The sequence below is a fragment of the Oryx dammah genome, unplaced genomic scaffold (genome assembly GCF_014754425.2).
Source record: "Oryx dammah isolate SB20612 unplaced genomic scaffold, SCBI_Odam_1.1 HiC_scaffold_20, whole genome shotgun sequence".
Taxonomy (NCBI): Eukaryota; Metazoa; Chordata; class Mammalia; order Artiodactyla; family Bovidae; genus Oryx; species Oryx dammah.
In genome coordinates this window covers 9,300,502-9,321,459 of record NW_024070204.1, presented here as the reverse complement: position 1 = coordinate 9,321,459, position 20,958 = coordinate 9,300,502, and the positions used below count along the sequence as shown (strand labels likewise).

Here is a 20,958-nt window from a genome sequence, read left to right as displayed (position 1 = left end):
GGTTTTGGGTGCTGAGAATGCAGTGGGCAAGCTGGACAGGACCTCTCTCCTCGTGGGGCAGAAACGGACTGTGCATCAGAGGAGAAAGACAGCAATGCCCAGGGAGAGAGATGATGGATGAGGATGAAGACAAAGTGGTGAGAGTCAAGGGCCTGGGCTGCTTTCTCTAGACCAGGACCTTCTCTAGGTCAGGCTAGGCCCTTTCAAACCCTCATTCAAGAATGGTGAAATGTTTTAGCCATGCAAGAATCTAGGGGAGATGATCCTAGGTGGAGGGAACAGCTAATGATAAGGCCCAGAGGGAGGGACTAGCTTGTCACATGGGAGGAACATCAGCGAGGCTAGTGTCCAGAGTCGCTGTTACAGAGGAGCTTTGGGGACAGGCAGGGAGGGCCCCATCACCGGGTAGGGGGTGCATTTGGCTGCATGTAAAGACACCATCCACAGGGGCTGGATCTAACAGTGGGGTTTTTTTTCCACAACATAAAACAGTCTGGAGGCAGGGTCAGCTGCTCTGTAAAGCCTCCGCAGAATCTCAAAGTCCCACCGCCATCGGTCTCCCTGCTCTGCCACCTCTTGCATATGGCTTATATGCCTTTGGTTGCCTCATGGGTGCAGTAAAATCACTCTGGCTTCTACCTTCTATATGAATTCAAGGGCGTCTGAACAACGAAGTCAACAGGAAGAAGAGTGGGCCCCATATCAAAAATCTAGAAACTTCCCCAGAAAACCCCAGTCAACTTCCACTTCTATTTCAATGGCCGGAACTGTCTCTTGGCCACTCCTAGGTGCAAGGGAAATATGGGTATTTTTTTTCAAGCTCGATTCCTTAAATAACAGTACTTTCTGCAGTAAAATGCAAGGGATTAGGCAGGTACTCCCATTGTAATGAATAGTCTGGATTCTCCTTTAGATGGGAAAGTGTCTGTGAGTAGGTGGGTGACTCAGGAGTTCAGGTTCAACGTGTAAAACTAGGCACAGCTGTTACACCAGAAGGTCTTGATCAGTGTAGTCCCAAAACAGGTCTCAGGCAAACAGATGGACACTCTCAGTCCTCATTGCAGCCCAGTGGGGACCAGAGCCTCCAGGGCCCCTGGGTAGTTAATTCCTTCCTCAGAAGGTTCCTTACCTCCAGGGTTCCTTGCAATATCATGGGTCATTGAATCTAATCTGCCATAACTCTTAACATGCAACTTTATGTGCTACTAAGGGGAAAAAAGCCATACCAAAATCAGATTGATTATATTCTTTGCAGCCAAAGATGAAGAAGCTCTATACAGTCAGCAAAAACAAGACTGAGAACCAACTGTGGCTCAGATGATGAACTCCTTATCACAAAATTCACACTTAAATTGAAGAAAGTAGGGAAAACCACTAGACCATTCAGGTATGACCTAAATCAAATCCCTTACGATTACACAGTGGAAGTTACAAATAGATCCAAGGGATTATATCTGATAGACAGTGCCTGAAAACTATGGACGTAGGTCCATGACATTGTACAGGAGGCAGGGATCAATACCATCCCCAAGAAAAAGAAATGCAAAAAGGCAAAATGGTTGTCTGAGGAGGCCTTACAAATAACTGAGAAGAGAAGCAAAAGGCAAAGGAGAAAAGGAAAGATATACCCATCTGAATGCAGAGTTCCATAGAATAGCAAGGAGAGATAAGAAAGCCTTCCTTGGTGATCAATACAAAGAAATAGAGGAAAACAATAGAATGAGAAAGACTAGAGATCTCTTCAAGAAAATTAGATATACCAAGGGAACATTTCATGCAAAAATGGACACAATAAAGGACAGAAATAGTATGGACCTAACAGAAGCAGAAGATATTAAGAAGAAGTGGCAAGAATACACAGAAAAACTATAGAAAAAAAGGGCTTCATGACCCAGATAACCACGATGGTGTGATCACTCACCTAGAGCCAGACATCCTGGAATGTGAAGACGAGTGGGGCTTAGGAAACATCACTAGGAACAAAGCTAATGGATGTGATGGAATTCCAGCTGAGCTATTTCAAATCCTAAAAGATGATGTTGTGAAAGTGCTGCACTCAATATGCCAGCAAATTTAGAAAACTCAGCAGTGGCCACAGGACTGGAAAAGGTCAGTTTTCATTCCAATCCCAAAGAAAAGCAATGTCAAAGAATGTTCAAACTACCACACAGTTGCACTCATCTCACATGCTAGCAAAGTAACGCTCAAAATTCTCCAAGCGAGGCTTCAACAGTACATGAACCAAGACCTTTCAGATGTTCAATCTGGATTTAGAAAAGGCAGAGGAACCAGAGAGCAAATTGCCAATATCCACTGGATCATCGAAAAAGCAAGAGAGTCCCGGAAAACATCTACTTCTGCTTTATAGACCATGCCAAAGCCTTTGACCATGTGGATCACAGCAAACTGTAGAACATTCTTAAAGAGATGAGAATACCTGACCACATTACCTGCTTCCCGAAAAATCTGTGTGCAGGTCCAGAAGCAACAGCTAGAACCGGACACGGGACAACAGACTGGTTCCAAATTGGGAAAGGAGTATGTCAAGGCTGTATATTGTCACCCTGCTTATTTAACTTATATGCAGAGTACATCATGAGAAACACTGGGCTGGATGAAGCACAGCTGGAATCAAGATTGCCGCGAGAAATACCAATAACCTTAGATATGCAGATGACACCACCCTCATGGCAAAAAGTGAACAGAAACTAAAGAGCCTCTTGATTAAAGTGGAAGAGGAGAGTAGAAAAGTTGGCTTAAAACTCAACATTCAAAGAACTGATCATGGCATCCAGTCCCATCACGTCATGGCAAATAGATGGGGAAACAATGGAAACAGTGACAGGCTTTATTTTCTTGGGCTCCATAATCACTGCAGATGGTGACTGCAGCCACAAAAATAAAAAATAAAAGATGCTTATTCCTTGGAAGAAAATCTATGACCAACCTAGACAGCATATTGAAAAGGAGAGACATTACTTTGCCAACAAAGGTCTATCTAGTCAAAACTATGGTTTTCCCAGTAGTCATGTATGGATGTGAGAGTTGGGCCATAAAGAAAGCTGAGTGCCAAAGAATTGATGCTTTTGAACTGAGGTGTTGGAGAAAACTCTTGAGAGTTCCTTGAACTGCAAGTAGATCCAACCAGTCCATCCTAAAGGAAATCAGTCCTGAATACTCATTGGAATGACTGATGCTGAAGTTGAAGCTCCAATACTTTGGCCACTTGATACAAAGAACTGACTCACTGGAAAAGACCCTGATTCTGGGAAAGACTGAAGGCAAAAGGAGAAAAAGGTGTCAGAGGATGATGTTTAAATAGCATCACTGACTCAATGGACATGAGTTTGAGGAGGTTCCGGGAGTTGGTGATAGACAGGCAATCTTGGCGTGCTGCAGTCCATGGGGTTGCAAAGAGTCAGACATGACTGAGTGACTGGATTGACTGACTGAAGGGGAAAAAAATGAGTCCAGTTAAACTATAACACAGTGTTTTCTAACCCAGAATTTTTTCCCTGTACTTCTTAGAAATGGTTCTTTTAGACTTAAGTTTTTAACCATATAGCACTCACGGAAATTATTCATACAATTAATTTGGTTACATGTCCTTCAAGTGTCTATTTAGAATCCAGATCGTCAGTGTCTGTGTATTCCTCACTATGTTCTATCAGTAGTTTTAGTGATGGAGCATCTCTTAAAAGTGTCCCACTATTGATTTCGGATTTTCTTCTACGCTGCTGACACCTGTCTGCAAGTTTGGATGTGAATGCAAGACAACTATATCATGACTGCTGCCTGGCCAACAGCTCTCTTGCTAGTAGTGCTACTGAAATGGGGGGATAGTTCCAGATCTACCTGTAGTGTACGCATTTCTACACATGCCCTGAAGCAAAGAGCTGGGCAGCACTGGGTGAGACCTCCGGTTAGGAAGGCTGAGGGAGCAGTGGAGTGTGAGTCTGGCGCTTAGTGGAGGGACAGGTGTAGAAAGATGGGTTTGCAGATTTGTGACCCACAAGCACACAGATGATAATGGGCCTCATGGGCCAGGGAAGCCAAGGCAAGGTGGAGAAAAGGGTTGGTGTTGAGCCTTGGGATTTTCAAGTGTTTAGAAACCTACAAGAGGAGCCAACCAACCCCACTGAGAGTTAGCAGCAGGTATCCAGTCCAAACGCTGGATATCAAGGCAGTGATAGCGAAGCCTGATGTCACTTGAGGAAGAGGGGCACAGGCAGCGAGGTCAAGTGCTGCCCAGAAGTCAATGAGGATGAGAGCTGAAGAGTGACCACTGGACTGGGCAGCAGAGAGGTCATGAGTGACTTTGATAAATGGACCTTCCTGGTGGGTGGCAGCCTCTGTGGAGCTGGATGACAAACAGATAGTGGGTTGAGGAGTGAGAGTGGGTGAGGTGGTCTTCAAGCAGCTGTGCTGTCAAAGCTAGACATATGGCCAAGAGAGGTGGCGGTGTTTCCGTTTCAAAATGACACTGGACATGTGTGGACACTACCTTAGTACAGTGGGCTTGACTGTGCAGGAGAGGATACGAGTCGTGCCAAAGTGCTTGAGAAGGTGAGAAGGACATGATCCAGGGTACGAGACCAACTCAGCTTTGGGCAGAATCAAGACCCATTGCAAAGCCATCATCTGGGCACAAACGCTCAACGTTCCAAGATCTTTATCCAGGTTTCCAGAACAGCACTGCCTCTTCCTCTCTCGGGGGTGGAGGACACTTCCGAATGTCCTGTTTCTAGCATCTTTTCAATAAATTCTGCAGCCATGAAATGAAAAGAAGCTTACTCCTTGGAAAAGCTATGACCAACCTAGACAGCATATTAAAAAGCAGAGATTTACTTTGCCAACAAAGGTCCTAGTCAAAGCTATGGTTTTTCCAGCAGTCATGTATGACTACAGAGAAAGCTGAGCACCTAAGAATTGATGCTTTTGAACTGTGGTGTTGGAGAAAACGCTTGAGAGTTCCTTGGACTGCAAAGAGATCCAACCAGTCCATCCTTAAAGGAAATCAGCCCTGAATATTCATTGGAAGGACTGATGCTGATGCTGGAACTCCAATACTTTGGCCCCCTGATGGGAAGAACTGACTCATTTGAAAAGACCCTGATACTGGGAAAGATTGAAGGCAGGAGAAAGGGACGGCAGAGGATGAGATGGTTGGATGGCATCACCGACTCAATGGACATGAATTTGAGTAAGTTCTGGGAGTTGGTGATGGACAGGGAGGCCTAGCGTGCTGCACTCAGTGAGGTCGCAAAGAGTTGGACACGACTGAGCGACTGAACTGAACTTCAATAAATCCGGGCTATTCTCGTATCCCTGGTCGGTCCCCGCTGGTGTCTCATTTCCTAACTGCGGCTTCAGATGTGAGCTGGGCGGAAGACACGTGGCACACGGGTCAGTTCCCCGACGACAACACGCACCACAGGCCTGGGCGCCCAGCTCTGGAGGCTCAGCTTCCCCACCACGGTCACAGTCCTTCTGGCGGGTTGGTGGAGCACCGCCCACATGGGTGACACACCCCCGCTGGACTACGCCCACCCAGTCTCCCGCTCCTGCCTCGCCAGCACCGCAGGCGTCTACCGATACCCCGCCCTCCCTGCGCCCCCTTCTTCCTCCTCAGCCTCCAGCGTTGGCGTCCTACGTGGCTCCGCGGACTGCGCATCCTCAGTCTGCAGGGCGCGCGGTGGTTGGGGGGGGCCGGCGGGGCGGGGCTGGGCTGGGCGAGCGCGGTGACGCCACTGCGCAGCCGCGGGTGGGCGGGACCGTGCCACGTCGGGGCGGGACCGTGCCACGTCGGCGCGCGCCGGCCGCGCCTCCTCCCGGCGGCCACGGTCAGTCAGCCTGTGCGCGACCCCGGAGCGCTACGCGCGCGCTTCTCGCTCCCCGCGCCGATCCTCGCGCGCTTCCCTCCCGGCCGCCCGAGCCCGCCGCCGCCTAGGTCCGTCTGAAACCGGCTTCGCACCATGTCTTCGCCTCCCGAGGGGAAGCTGGAGACGAAAGCTGGACACCCGCCCGCCGGTACGGACGCGTTCCCACTTTCTCTCCTCTCGCGGGTCCGGAGGGCGGGCTCGAACCCGCGGGCATGGGGCGCGGGGCGCGCGGGGCGCCGGGCGGGGAGGCGGCGGCCCGCCGGTCCGCTCGTGCGGTCTGAGGTAGACTCAGCCCCGCGCGGGCGACACCTGTTTTCTTTACGCGAAAACATCGCAAGTCCGTGGAGTTGCGTGCAGAGTAGACTAACTTGAAAGAAGCTCAGCCCAACAATGTCTTCCCAAAAGTTTGGGTGGTGAATGCTTCCTTAGAATGCACAGATGCTTTAGAAAGGAAAACGAGGAGCCGAAACAATGACAAATCACAGAGTTCTCAGCGTCTTGGCGATGATTAATTGTAAGCTGACAGCATTACAAAAAAGAACCAAAGGAGTGGAAATCTTTTTTTTTTTTTCCTTTCGTTAACCACTCAATGACTTTTTTCCCGCCCTCCAGTTCCTTTCGCATTCTGCTTTTCCTCAAAAGTGATTTTGTTTTTGTTTTTGTTTTCGTTTTGCTTTTTGCTTCTGTACATCCTAAACTTCTGAGGCAAGGAAGTTAAATGCTGGAGTCTTTTTTTCTTCGAAAATGAGACTCTGAGCAGCCTTTATTTTCATATCGTCTCCTCCCGCTTTTGAACACAGTTCCTGTTTGCTCTTTCGAATCTGCCCAAACGGGTCGATTGCTTTTTTCACCTCTCCTTTGAAATGACCATCAGTCCATATGGAAGGGCACTGAAGGAATCGGAGGTGACTGACTCCCAGTCGCTTCGGCGTGTGGGGTTTTTAGGGTCTTCATTCCACACGTCAGTGAAGAGTATGAACTCAGTCTGCTAGTAACAGAGGCCTGAGCCAAACATGGCTGCTTTCTGTGGAACATTTATGCCATCTTCTTGTTGAAGGAAAGATTTCCCCAATTTCTGCCTGCCGCCGCCCCCACCATAGGCCACTAATTCTTTGTCTCCACATGGTGAATAGAGCAGTTCCTTAACAGGTTACATTCCAGAGTAGGTCATAGTTTTCATTACTGAAACAAGCTCTCAACAGCAAGACAGGCACCAGGAAAGAAAAATGGCTAACCGATGCACGGGGGGTGTTAGAGGCATGGGATTTTAGGAAACAGTTCCACTATAAAGGAAAATAGACTTTGGGGGCCTCTGTGTTGAATTAAGTTTTAAGTTTAAAAAGAACTTCAAAGCGTTTCCTTTCATGATAACTCTGGCCTGTAAGTCCTACCACTGCGGGTTCGTGTCCAGCTGCCTGATGACCTGGGCAGGAGGGAACACCTTCGTTTACACTGGTGACCCTCAGCCACGCAGCCGCAGTCTGCTTGGGGCTCCCCTGTTCCCAGGGAGTGAGTAGCAGTAGAATGTCCGTGTTGGGATGATACCAAAGCAAAGTGGCAGCAATTGCATACAGAGACAGCCATATGGAGGTTTTTAAGATCGGAGGAATAAACTGTCGCTATTAACTCCCTGGGAGAAATTTCATGAAGGACTCTTTTGAGTTTTTCTGAATTGTAAACAGCTAGGCTGTGTGAATCACGACTTAAGTATCTTAAATATGTCCAAGGAGAAGGGAGCCAATGTATTTGTGCTGGCATAGTGGTGAACTTGAGTTCTGAGTTTGAGGCTGGTCACTTCTCTAGGGCTCGGTTTTCCTAATCCGTGAAATGGGAGGTTTGTGCCAGATGGTCCCTGAGGAAGTAGCAGGGCAGGGCTGCCTTTCTGTGCTTAATGTCACCGTCTATAGGATTGGAACCCAGGAACAGTTATTGCCTTAGGTAAACTCCTCCAGTGACTTCAGGGCAGTGACTTCTTAAGGCTTTGAGACCCCAGTCCAGCAGGAGCCACTAAGGAAGCCGTCACTGTCATCCTGGCTTTCGCAAGGGTGGTCACACTTGGCCAGAGCTGGAGGAAGGGCCTGGCATCCTGGCCCAGGGGTGCAGGTTAGAAAGAGACCTTTCGTCGGTTGCAGTGTCTTGCCTCTCACTTAGTACCTCACAGAGACCTCTGCGTGGAAGCCTTTTCTAGCAGAAAAGTCTGGGTGGTCTTCTTTACTCCAGCATGACCAGAGAACAGACAGTTCTGCAGAGTAGATGTTAAAAGAAAAAAAAGCATCCACTATAATAAAGGGTAATTATCACGGATAGCCCAGAACCCAGTTCCTAAGTCAAAATAACAGCCTTGAAACGTTGGGAACACTTTCATTAAGTGCTTAAGTTGGACGACAAAATCTTGTGCCTAAGCCTGCAATCGAAAACAATAAAATTCTCCTCCGTGACTCTCTTCATGTTCTTTTGTGTTTTCTCATTATTGCTCTCTGAACCAGGTATGCTTCTCTGCACTCCACAACCTATACCTGTCTGCCTGTGCCCCTTGCTTCTGGGCCTGGGTCCCGTTGATGAGCAGGGCCTGGCTCTGTGATACCTAATAAATAGCTTGTGAGTTTCTCCAGATCCTCTTACTGCCTCTCACTTCCTCCCTGGCACGCGAGGCCCACAACTTCCCTCCACTGCTGAGCTGTCTCCAGCGTGTCCTGGTGGTGCAGGCGGGACTCTCAGCCAGCTTAGGCAGCAGCAGCATCATGGAAATCGTAACTCATATTTGCCGAGTGTTACAGGGCGTGGGATGCTTCCCGGGTGGCACTAGTGGTAAGGAGCCCGCCTACCACATAAGAGATGCAGGTTCAATCCCTAGGTCGGGAAGATCCCTTGGAGGAGGGTATGGCAACCCACTCCTGTACTCTTGCCTGGAGAATCCCATGGATGTAGGAGCCTGGCAAGCTATGGTCCAGAGGGGTGCAAAGAGGCAGACAGCACTAAGTAACTTAGTATGTGTGCATGCTTAGGGTGTGGGGTATAGGGAAGAACAATCACTTTCCCTTTTTTCTTCTAGGTTTCTGGCTGAGAGCCCCCTTATAAAAAACAGACTAATAAAAAGAAGCAGTTCAATAACATATATCTCTCCTGTATACATAGGAGATGCTCAAAAAACATGAGTGACTCCCAAGCCCCACCTTAAATACTAATGATAAAACATGCCCTGGAGAGGAGGTTCCCCTTGTGGGAGGGAGCCAGGAAATGCCTGGTAAGCCAGGGGAAGGTCGTTATGCAGAGTAGGATTCTCCTGTGACTTACTCATCTTTCTCTTCCTGTTACACAGAAAAAGAGATACTTACATGTGGAGTAAGTACACTCTCCCTTAGGAGTGTAAAAGTTCCCAGCAAGGGTGACTTCTGTGTGTCCAGCTTTTCCTTGTGTGCTGTTTCTTAACTCAAAATCATACTTGCCCAAGAGGCAGGTTTTGGGGGTGGCAGCCTGCTCCCCTTCACCAGTCAGTTATAAGCACTTGGCATTAATGAACAGTCACCTTGCAGTTGGGATCAAGGGGACAACACCATTTTTAAACCGGGCCAAGCCCTCTGGAGTGTTGCCGACACCCCCAAGTCAGTGACTTCAGGGGGGCTCCCCTGGGGGGTGGGGTCCTTTACCTCCTGGAACCTCAGCAGCCCTTCTCAAAGGGGCTCCATTCTTCACCAGGTCCTCCTCCCAGGACGTGAGGTTAATGAGGCTCCTAAAGAGCTTCCGAGGAAGGGGACTGTGTGAATAAATATAGAGTCCACCCACTGAGGGTTGGTGGGCACTGCCTGGCATCCTGTGATGTGGTGGCTGGGTCCTCTGTAAAAGTAGCCAAGTCTTCATGATTTGAGAGCTCGCCACTGCTCTCGGCGACCAAGTATTTGTGGAGAAATGAGAGGAGACTGCTGCTTTTCTGGGAATTCTTGCAAATAACAGATCAACAGAGTGAGTGAGGTTCTGTTTCATCTAATAGCAGAACTCTGATCCCCAGCAGAAGGGGGGACTCGGTGACAAGCCACACTGTGACTCACTCCTGCCTGTTTCCATGAGTTTCTGGCAGTGGTGGGAATAACGTCTCTTCATAACATACGTTTTGCCAGCCCCTGTGCCCTCCCATTTCCCCAGGGGATGCAAACCGTATGTCAGGAAAGTTCTCATAAATCTAGTACGTGATGGCTTGAAGTGTTACTAATCTTATGTGTGGTTTCCTTTCAAGAGTAGATTTTATGTCCCTTCTAGAACTGAGTCAAATGGAAATACAAACACGATTCTATTCATTATAGTGGAAAAGAGACCATTTTGTTTTTCTTTGGTAATTTCAAAATAATTCAGTTCTCTGTTCTACTGATCATTCAGGATGCATTTAAAAGGTTGTGGGTGACACTTCCCCCTGAATTACCTCCCTTTGGAGGTTTCATATTATCCAGGCCACTCTGTTACTAGAAAGGCAAGACTGATTCGGTTTTTATTGTAGTAGCCATGAAATCACGGGTGTGCTAATCACGACTCCCAGTGTGCTCAACCCAGTCACTGATCGGTGCTTGAAGATACAGGACAGAGGTGTCTGCCTTTGCTCCTGCGAGTGTGTGCTCAGTCGCTAAGTCATGTCTGATGTCCGACTCTGTGACCCCATTGACTGCAACCCGCCAGGCTCCTCTGTCTATGGAGTGTCCCAGGCAAGAATACTGGAGTGGGTTGCCACTTCTTCCTTCAGGGGATCTTCCCGACCCAGGGATAGAACCCGCATGTCTTCTGCAATGGCAGGCAGGTTTTTTTTTTACCACTAGCGCCAGCTGGGAAGCCCATGTTTGCTCCTGAGATGCCAAGAAAAAAGAGAGACCCTTTTAGTCAGCTTTTTTTTTTTTTTTAAAATTTAAGAGCTTCCAGTTAGGGTACACCAGGCACTTCTATGACGTGTTTGATTTCCCCTCTGTGCTCTGAGACTTTGGCTGACACATGCCTCCTCCTCCTCACTTCTGTGAGTGTCCTGTTCATTGCAGAAGATGCCTGCACACTCTTACTTGGTCTTGTGAATGGCCTCCCCTTCCCAGCTTCATAGACTTTTGTTTGTATAGGGATTATCCACTTTTGTATCAGGTCCTGTATTAGTTACAGTTATATCAGCTATATTACATTGTATTCACTGTTGTAACAGACAACCCCAAATCACGGGCTGAACAAGTCAAGGTTTGTTTCTCTCCCAGGAGGCCCTCCAACTGGGGCGGAAAAATGCAGAGGGCAAGGCCCCTCCTGTCCAGCGTGTGGACTCCTCGGAGGGGACTGAGTGCAGGCCGAGGTGTGGGGGCCTTGTGCCACCTGCAAGTGACATGCGTCACTGTGTTAGTTTCACGTGGCTGCTGTAGCAAAGGACCACAAACTTTGTTTAAAACAATACCGCTCTATTGTCTTACAGTTCTGGAGGTGAGAAGTCCAAACTGAGTCTCACTGGGCAGACGTCAAGGCATTTGCAGGGCTGGTTCATCTGGCGGTTCCAGGGGAGAACCCCATTTCTGCCGCTTCCACTTTGCAGACGCCCCCACGCTCCTGGGTGCACTGCCCCTTCCTCCACCCGCAACAGTTGGTCCAGCCTTCCTCACGCTGATGCTCCTGTCCCTGTCTCATATTTCAGGTTCCCCTTGTGAACACAAGTTGCCCAGCCACACAATCTAGAATAACCTTCTTATTTTGAGGTCAGCTGATTAACAACCTCAATAGCATCTGCAACCTTAATTCCTCCTTGCGAAGCATATTCTCAGGCAGGGAACTAGAGTGTGGCCAGCTTGGTGGGGAAAGGGGCATGACCCAGCTTACTGCAGTCTGTTTCCCCTGGAATCAGCCATGACCCAGGTAAATGGCCCCACTCACTGCAGGGGAGACTGCGGTTGTGGTCGGTGACCACTGTCAGGCTGCCTGTCCCCGAGAACCTCCAGACAGGGATCTTGCTCTTCCCTGGGCTTTCTGAAACCAGCCTCCCTGAACTCAGGGTTCCCCTGCATCTGCCTCTCCCACTCCTCAGCTTTGGATCAGCCACTGTCTGGCAGGTCTTGGCCCTGTCACCACACAAGCTGAGCACCGAAGAATTGATGCTTTTGAACTCTGGCCCTGGAGAAGACTGTTGAGAGTCCCTTGGACTGCAAGGAGATCCAACCAGTCCATCCTAAAGGAAATCAACCCTGAATATTCATCAGAAGGACTGAAGCTGAAGCTCCAATACTTTGGCCACCTGATGGGAAGAGCTGACTTCCTGGAAAAGACTCTGATGGAGGCCACGAGTTGAAGTAGCCACAGAGGATGAGATGGTTGGATGGCATCACCGACTCAGTGGACCTAAGTTTGAGCCAACTCCAGGAGATAGTGAAGGACAGGGGAGCCTGGTGTGCTGCAGTCCATGGTATCATAGAGTCCGATAGGATTGAGCAGCTGAACAATGACCAGGCACTCTGACCTCTGGGTCACAGCCGCAGGGGGATGGAGCCCACACTGCCTGGAAGACCGACCGGCCTCTCTAGTCCCAGCCCCCGCGCGAGGTCTCTGAACCTCACTCCGCCTCTGGAGAGCCAGCAAGGTTCCTCCGTGTCAGTTAGGGGCCTTCCCACCCTAACACCTTTCACCTCTAAGTGGAGAATAGCAGTTTCCCTTTTTCATTCTCTGTTTTCTCAGAGAGGAAGCCATCAGGGGTACAAGCTCAGCAGTTTATCGGGGACTCATTTTTTCAGGCAAGCATTCTTTTCACCCGTTGTGGAAAGCCCGGTGAGGACTGACTGAACGTGGCTGCAGGGCTGGGGAGCCCTGGGGGTCCCCTTAACTCAGAGCTGCTGCCCCTCTTTCTCCCACTCCTTGCGGCGCCCACCTCGCTCAGGACGCCAGCCTCCCCAGATGGGCGTGGCTCTTTCCTGGCCAAGGAGACCCCTCTCCCGGTGGGGACCATCCTCTTCGAAGAGAATGACCGCCTCCCTGTGCCTTGGTGCTACCCACTGTCCCCATCCCAAGGCCGTCCGGTCTCATGCCCACTTCGCTTTCTGGCCACAGTGCTGCTCTACCTGGGAGGATTTTGTTCACCCCTGATCTGCACCTTGGGCATCTCTGGTTTGCTTGCCTTTTGTTCTCGCTGGAACAATTCTCAAAGCCTTTCCTGGCTTCTTTTAGGTGGGTTTGCTTTCCTTTGAATCACATTTCAATAGCATTTCCCAGCAAGAGCAAAGGGAAGCCTCTGCTTGGGCGTCCTGCCCTGCTGGTCCCCAGGGCTGGCCCCTCCCTAGCTCCGGGCGCTCTTACTGTCTCAGGCCCGCTGGGGACACCCTCCTCTTCACCCTGCCTGGCCTGCAGCTGTGGGTCTTCCTAGCCTGCTGGTGAGGGGATGGAGCCATCTGTTGGGGACCCTTTCACAGCCAGGCACCCCAGCACCTCAGGGGCTGCCCTACCCCAGGGCAGCACTGTCATCAGTTGCTTCCTCCCCTGACAAAGTCGGAGCTGGAGGCTGTTTCCTCGGCCCGCTTTGCTCTGTGGGCAGGAAAAGCTGCTTCACAGAGAGCTTTCCACATCAAACACACTTTCTTCCTGGGCAGGTTGGGCCTAGAACCTGCCCGGAGGCATCTCTGTGAGGAGCACTGGTGCTCTGTTTCCTGGAATGTTCAAGCAGGAAAAGGCCTGTGGGGTGAGATTAAGGGCACCTGCTGCAGGGGGAGGGGCAGAAGCTTGCTCACTGTGGCTTCCCCTCCTCTTGGGATTGGGGGGAGGGGGGTGGTCTGCACCATAGGGTTTGGGTGAAGTGGGTGGGGTGGTAACTGGCCAGTGGTTAGAACAGGGCCTGGCACGTGGCCATCCAGTGGGAAGGGTTGTCCATGGTCCTTGACTCTCCAAAAGCTTCCTTAGATGGTGATGGGCTGAGGACAGCCCTGGCGGTGGTCAGCTGCTGGGACAGGGAGTCCCTCACCATGGAGGGCGCATGGCTCACTCAACAATCCGCTGTTCAAGTCCTGCCACCCCCACTTCACACAGAGGAAACTGGGGAGGAGGTGATAAGCCACCAAGGACACACACACAGGGCGCTCTGAGTGCCGGATGCTCAATGTTAGAACCCGCTTAATAACAAACCTAGACAGCATATTAAAAAGCAGAGACATTACTTTGCCAGCAAAGTCAAAACTATGGTTTTTCCAGTAGTCATGTATGGATGTGAGAGTTGGACCATAAAGAAAGCTGAGTGCCGAAGAATTGATGCTTTTGAACTGTTGTGTTGGAGAAGACTCTTGAGAGTCCCTTGGACTGCAAGGAGATCCAACTAGTCCATCCTAAAGGAGATCAGTCCTGAATATTCATTGGAAGGACTGATGCTGAAGCTGAAATGCCAGTCCTTTGGCCACCTGATGAGAAGAACTGACTACTTAGAAAAGACCCTGATGCTGGGAAAGACTGAGGGCAGGAGGAGAAGGGGACGACAGAGGATGAGAAGGTTGGATGGCATCACCAACTGGATTGACATGAGTTTAAGCAAGCTTCAGGAGTTGATGATAGACAGGAAAGCCTGGTGTGCTGCAGTCCATGGGGATGCAAAGAGTCAAACACGACTGAGCGACTGAACTGAGTGAGAGTAGCCAGGAGTTGAGCACCTGTGGGAGTCAGGCCCTGATGGAGGCGTTCCATGTGGGCTCCCTCTTCAGTCCTCAGAAAACCCCTGGGGGTGGAGCATTGCCACCCTTTCTTCACAGATGGGACCCTGAGGCAGAGTGCCGGCAGCTTGCCCGGACACACACAGACACACAAACACGCACACATGTAGAGCTGGTACTTGAACCTGGGGATCTGGCTCCCAGAATTCATAACTAAACCTTCTGCTCAGGACTCCGACCAAGAGGAAGCTTGTTATTTACATTTGAAGCTCACATTTGAATAACAACCATCACAACAAAAGTCTGTTTTGTTTTTTACTACTGTCTCAGGAAAATACTTGCATTTGCAAATAATTCTGCAAAGATTTCTGCAGAAGTAACTCTCCCTTTGTATTTCTGACCAGTGAAGAGTCCTAGTGACAGTGATAAAACAGTCGATAAATATATGCTGGCATATTTTCTGGCAGTCGTGCAAGTTAAAATGAATCTGTCTCAGCCTTGAGTTATTATTATTGCCACTTTATTGCAGCATTAATCACCACCCATACTGTGAGAGATTGATGAAGTTAATTGTTTTTATAAACTGGATTAAATGAGGTGCTGAAATGGATGTATGGGTCTGGGAGTGTGTACTTACTTCAAGAGAGGAGTGGACAGGCTCCCTGCGAGCTTCCCAAGACTTGATTATTTTGAACATCACCTTGACATTCATCATCTGTTCCTTTTGTAGTTAGTTGCACACCCTTTTTACTTTTAGCCAGTTGATAGAATACACCCGGGACTTACAGTGTTAAGGTGTTTTGTCTGCCAAGTTGAAATGATTCAGAGATTATTTTTAAATGGGCATCTGTATTAGTTTGTGCAGGCTGCTATAACAAAATAGCATAGACTGGGTGGTTCCATCAACGGAAATTTATTTTCTCACAGTTATGGAGGCCAGGAGTCCAAGATCAAGGTGCCAACAGGTGTAGTTTCTCCTGAGGCCTCTCTCCTTGGTTTGCAGATGGTCACCTTCCCTCTCTGTCCTCATGTAGCCTTTCCTCTGTGCACATGCGTCCCGGGTGTCTTCCTCTTCTGATAAGACCAGTCCTATCAGATTAGGGCCACCCTGTGTTTGTGAGTGTGTGAGTGTGTGTGTGTGTGAGTATAAAGTCTCTCAGTCGTGTCCAACTCTACGTCCCCATGGGCTGTAGCCTGCCAGGCTCCTCTGTCCATGGGATTCTCCAGGCAAGAATACTGGAGTGGGTTGCCATTCTCCTCTCCAGGGGATCTTCCCAACCCAGGGATCAAACCCACGTCTCTTATGTCTCCTGTACTGGCAGGTGAATTCTTTACCACTGCACCAGCTGGGAAGCCCTAGGGCCACCCTAACAGCCTCTTTTTCACTTAATTAGTTATCTTTTTTTTTAAGCTGCACTAGGTCTTTGTTGCAGCATGCGGGCTTTCTCTAGTTGAGGTGCCTAGGCTTAGTTTTTCCTGTACCATGTGGGATCTTAGTTCTGAACCAGGATCAAACCCAGATCCCTTGCCTTGGAAGGCAGATTCTTAACCACTGGCCCACCAAGGAAGTCCCCTTAATCACCTCTTTAGAGGCCTGTCTCCACACCCAGTCAGGTCTAAAGTTCTAGAGATCAGGGCTTCAACGTACGAACTTGGGGAGGTCATAGTTCAACTCATAACAGCATCTTTGATCCATTTCTTATGGACGTGGGATAGGAATGGGATAAATGGGGCAGGAAAATGCTTTTTTTTTTTTTGTAATGTTTAATGGGACGATTCTAGCCTTATTGTTCAAACAAAAGCATTCATAATCTTACATTTCAAGAGAGTGGGTAAAGAATAATGTAAACATAATTGTAGAATTTTCTTTTCAGTCTCTATTTCTTAAGGTTTGTCAGGCTTCATAACCCTGGAAATCTTGAGAAGCCACCTGAAAATGGTATTTTTGTTTTCTTTTTCTTCTGTAAATCTTAGCCCAAAGTGAGGGCGATCTCTAGGAGCAACACCCAAAAAAGAAACTAAATTGAGAACGGTTACCCTGAGCCTTAGGGCCCCGAGAGGCAAGAAAGTGACTTGGTGTCTCCTCTTCTGATAAGAACACCAGTCATGTTGGGCTTCCCTGGAGGTTCAGATGGTAAAGAATCCGCCTGCAATGCAGGAGACCTGGGTTTGATCCCTGGATAGGGAAGATCCCCTGGAGAAGGAATGGCTACTCACTCCAGTATTCTGGCCTGGAGAATTCCATGGACAGAGGAGCCTGGCAGGCTACAGTCCATGGGGTCGAAAAGAGTTGGACATGACCGAAGCGACTTTCACTCATGTTCAATTAGGCAACCCCCCACCCAACACACACACACAGCCTCATTTAACTCAAGACCCCAGCTGCAAGCTGGGTGCTCAGAGGCCAAACCTGTGAAGCAAGGGTGCAGGAAAAAGTGTCCAGCAGCACAGTGGGTTGGTGAGGAAGCTGGTGTGTTTCATCCTGGCCTCCAGATGGAGAACTGAGTCTCCTGGAGAATTTGTAACTGAAAATCTGCCTTTACATGGGCAGTCTGCTCAGATTTATGCCTTGGTCTTTCCTGTCCTGAGAAATCAGATGTAAAAAAGGATTTCTTGCTGCCCTTACCCCTGGTTTGACAGAAGCGTGCATAGCATCTCTCCAAGGGGTGCTGCCTAGACCACCCCTGGAGGATCCCCACAGGCAGAAGCTCACTGAAGACGTTCCCCCCAAACGAGCCAGATTCAGAAAAATGAACGGTGAGGGTGAGACTCCTGATAGTAAAATAATTACATAGGACTTCCTTGGTGGTACAGTGAATAGGAACCCACCTGCCAATGCAGGGGTCACTGGTTTGATCCCTGGTCCAGGAAGATTCTGCATTCTGTGGAGCGACTGAGCCTGTGCCCCACAACTTCTGAGCCAACTTCTGAGCCCGTACCCCACATGAGAAGTCACCTCTGTGAGAAGCTCATGAACCACAACTAGACAGGTGCACAGCCCCAACTAGAGAAGCTTGTGGGCTGCAACTAGGACCCAGCACAACCAAAAATTAAAACTAAAAAAATTAGGTATACAAACATAAGACAAGTATGCCTGAAATGATAAAATGTATAAAAGAATAAAAAACATGGGAAACAAGTAAAATGCTCTCAAATAAAGACCGGATGAATTCAAGGGGGAAAATGCTCTAGAAATGAAAAGATAAAATGATTGGAATCAAACACAGTCAGGATAATTATTCCTACTTCAAAAAATTCCAGGATAAAATCAGATTTTTGAGAGAATTACTGGACAGGATTATATTTCCTTCTTAACAAATAGAATATCCGCACTGAAAAGAAGTGGTGGTGGCAGCAGGGAGAGTCTCGTCCCAAACCCAGACCAGCAGACGCATCATTACATACAGCCTTCTATTTCTCATGCCTCTGCTTTACCTTCCTCTGAGCGAGTGCCTCTGGGTACCACTGGCCATGCTGCAGCCATCAGCAGCTTTCTGAATTCTCCCAGGGAAATTGAAAACTAATAAACCTGAAGTGTATAAGCCTCAAGGTGTCTCACATTCTCCTTCCTGTTTGCAGCATCACAAAGAAAGCTGTCCTGAGCTTTCATAATTCAGCAGGGTCCAGCTTAAATTTGGCTTTACCAACTCAATGGACATGAGTTTGAGCAAACTTCAGGAGATAGTGAAGGACAGGGAAGCCTGGCATGCTGTAGTCCATGGGGCCACAAAGAGTTGGATGTGACTTAGCAACTGAACAGCAAGAACAACTTAATTTGAAACACTGGAGGAGGTGGCCTGACCAGCTGGCTGTACTTTGTGATCGGAGCAGGGCTGTGGCAGAACTTGGAGTGGCTGTCCTGGGGCAGAGGGGGAGGGGGTGTGGGTAGGTTGGGGTTGTGTAGTGCTGTGAGCCCCACATAGGAACCCTGGACAATGAGCTAAGTTAGCAAAGTCTGCTTTCCATTAAGTGCTGGGAAGCTGCTGTGCACCTCTGTCTTAGTCTGTTTGGGCTGCTACAACTGAATACCATCAACTGGTGGCTATAAACAGTGGACATTCTCACCATTCTGGAGGCTGGAAGTCCAGGGTCAGGTCAACAGCAGATTCAATGTCTGGTGATGTACTGCTTCCTGGTTCACAGATAACTATATTCTCTGTCCTCCCTGGCAGAAAGGGTGAGGGAGCTCTCAGGGGTCTCTTTCAGTTCAGTTCAGTTCAGTCGCTCAGTCGTGTCCAACTCTTTGTGACCCCATGAATCACAGCATGCCAGGCCTCCCTGTCCATCACCAACTCCCGGAGTTCACTCAGACTCAGGTCCATTGAGTCAGTGATGCCATCCAGCCATCTCATCCTCTGTCGTCCCCTTCTCCTCCTGCCCCCAATCCCTCCCAGCATCAGAGTCTTTTCCAGTGGGAGGGTGCTAATCCTGTTCATGAGGGCTCCACCCTTATGACCTAAGTGAAAATGAAGGAAGAAAAAAGCCACTCACCCATGTCTGACTCTTTGCAACCCCATGGACTGTAGCCTGCCAGGCTCCTCTGTCCATGGAATTCTCCAGGCAAGAATGGTGGAGTGGGTAGCTGTTCTCCAGGGGATCTTCCCAACTCAGGGATTGAATGGTCTGCAGTGAAGGTGGATTCTTTACCATCTGAACCACCAGGGAAGCCTGATGCCCTAAGCACTTTCCAAAGCCCCGCCTCCAAACAGCATCACTTTGGGAGTTAGAACTTACAGACTCTCTTCTCATCTAAACTCCTCCAACTTAGGCTCTTAACCACTTTCTGGAGATGAAGCATTGAGACTTTGAGCAGCTGACTACTCTGAGACCATGTAGCTGAGGACATGGAGGGACTTGCTGACCCTAAAACACAACGCTGTCAACTGCCGTGTGACACGCTTTTGGATATAAGGCCGGCATTTCCAAACTTCATCCTGTGGAATACAGGAGTCCTAACGGATGATAACCAGCATTACTGGGGAAGAAGGGACATTCTGTGTTCAAATACACTTGTGAAAGACGGCACACTCTGTGTGCCCACATAAAGCTTACAGTGCATGCTAAAGGCAGAATACCTATCTTGAGGAAACCCACTTAATTTGTTCAGCCTAGCTCTTTCCACACTTGCTAGATCCTAGAATCTCCCATTTTTGTTGCTGCTTTTTCTCTTGCAAAACAGTATTAACATATTAATTATTAAGGAGATACAAATCAAACTATAATAAGACATCACACCTAGTAGAGCAACTATATTTACAAAGAAACACAATGGCAAGTGTTGGTAAGCATGTGGAGAAATTGGAACCTCCACTGGTTGGAGTGTAAAACAGTGCCATGGCTTTGGAAAGCATTTGAAGATCTTTCAAAAGGGTGAATATGGGATTACTATGTCACTCAACTATTCCACTCCTACATATGTACCAAGGAAATAAGGGTATAAGTCTGTGTGGCCATGCAAAACTTGGACATACACAGTCATTCATGACGGTTTTATTCCCAGTAGCCAAAATGGAAAAAGCACAAATGACCATCCACAGATGAATGGATCTTAAAATGTGGTCTATCCATGCCGTGGAGTATTATTCAGCCATGAAGAGGAATGAAGGGACTTCCCTGGTGGTCCAGCGGTTGGGACTTTACCTTCCAAATGCAGGATGTGTGGGTTCCATCCTGGTTGGGGAACTGGGATCTCACATTTCTCGAGGTCAAAAGGCCAAGACAGAACAAAGACAGTATTGTAACAAATTCAATGAAAACTTTGAAAATGGTCCACATCCCAAAAAAAAATCTTTAAAAGAAAAAGGAATGAAGTACTGACACATGCTACAACTTGGGTAAACCTTGGAAGCGTTAAGAGAAAGATCTCGTCACCAAAGGCGACGTATTTTATGACTCCATTTATGTCAGATGTCCGGAGTAAGCCGGTGCAGTTGACTGGTTGCTAGGAGCTGGGGGAGAGGAGGGATTGGAGAGGGAGCCTTGATGGGTTTCCGTTGAAGGTGATGATCCTGTTTGACAATGATTGTGGCCACAGTTGTGCAACTCTGAATATACACAAAACCGCTGAACTGTACGCTCTTAACTAGGGGGACCACATCGTATGAATTATGTGTCTATAAGGCTGTTTTTTAAAAATGAACTTAACTTCTGCCAACCCCAGGGTTTTACAGCACAGCCTGGGAAAGGCCGTCACCAGAGTGGGCTCTGTGCTATGACACGGCCGATGGCCTGTGTCTCCTGTGGCCGTACCCCCATCAGAGCACCACCAGCATCTGAGAAAATGTCACAGGCAGGGATGGAGTGGCCATTGCTGCATCACAAAACTACAAAACCTAAAAGACGGCAGCCACTTTCTCCACATGGTTTGTACTCTGGTACCACCGCTGCTCTTACCAACTTGAAAGGAGGCCAGGCACACAGAGGGGCCTTGGAAAGTTTCTGAGTGGCTCCAG

The 20,958-nt window shown here is 48.7% G+C and overlaps 1 protein-coding gene across 1 annotated transcript in view; it reads left to right on the top strand.

Annotated features, from left to right (window-relative positions):
- Positions 1-5,791: 5,791 nt before the first annotated feature.
- LOC120879498 (death associated protein) overlaps positions 5,792-20,958 on the top strand; it is a 64,994-nt gene continuing 49,827 nt past the window's right edge. The window contains exon 1 of the mRNA XM_040262514.1: positions 5,792-6,030. Within this exon, the coding sequence (XP_040118448.1) occupies positions 5,976-6,030 (55 nt within the window). The 5' untranslated portion in view covers positions 5,792-5,975. The remainder of the gene's footprint in view (positions 6,031-20,958) is intronic.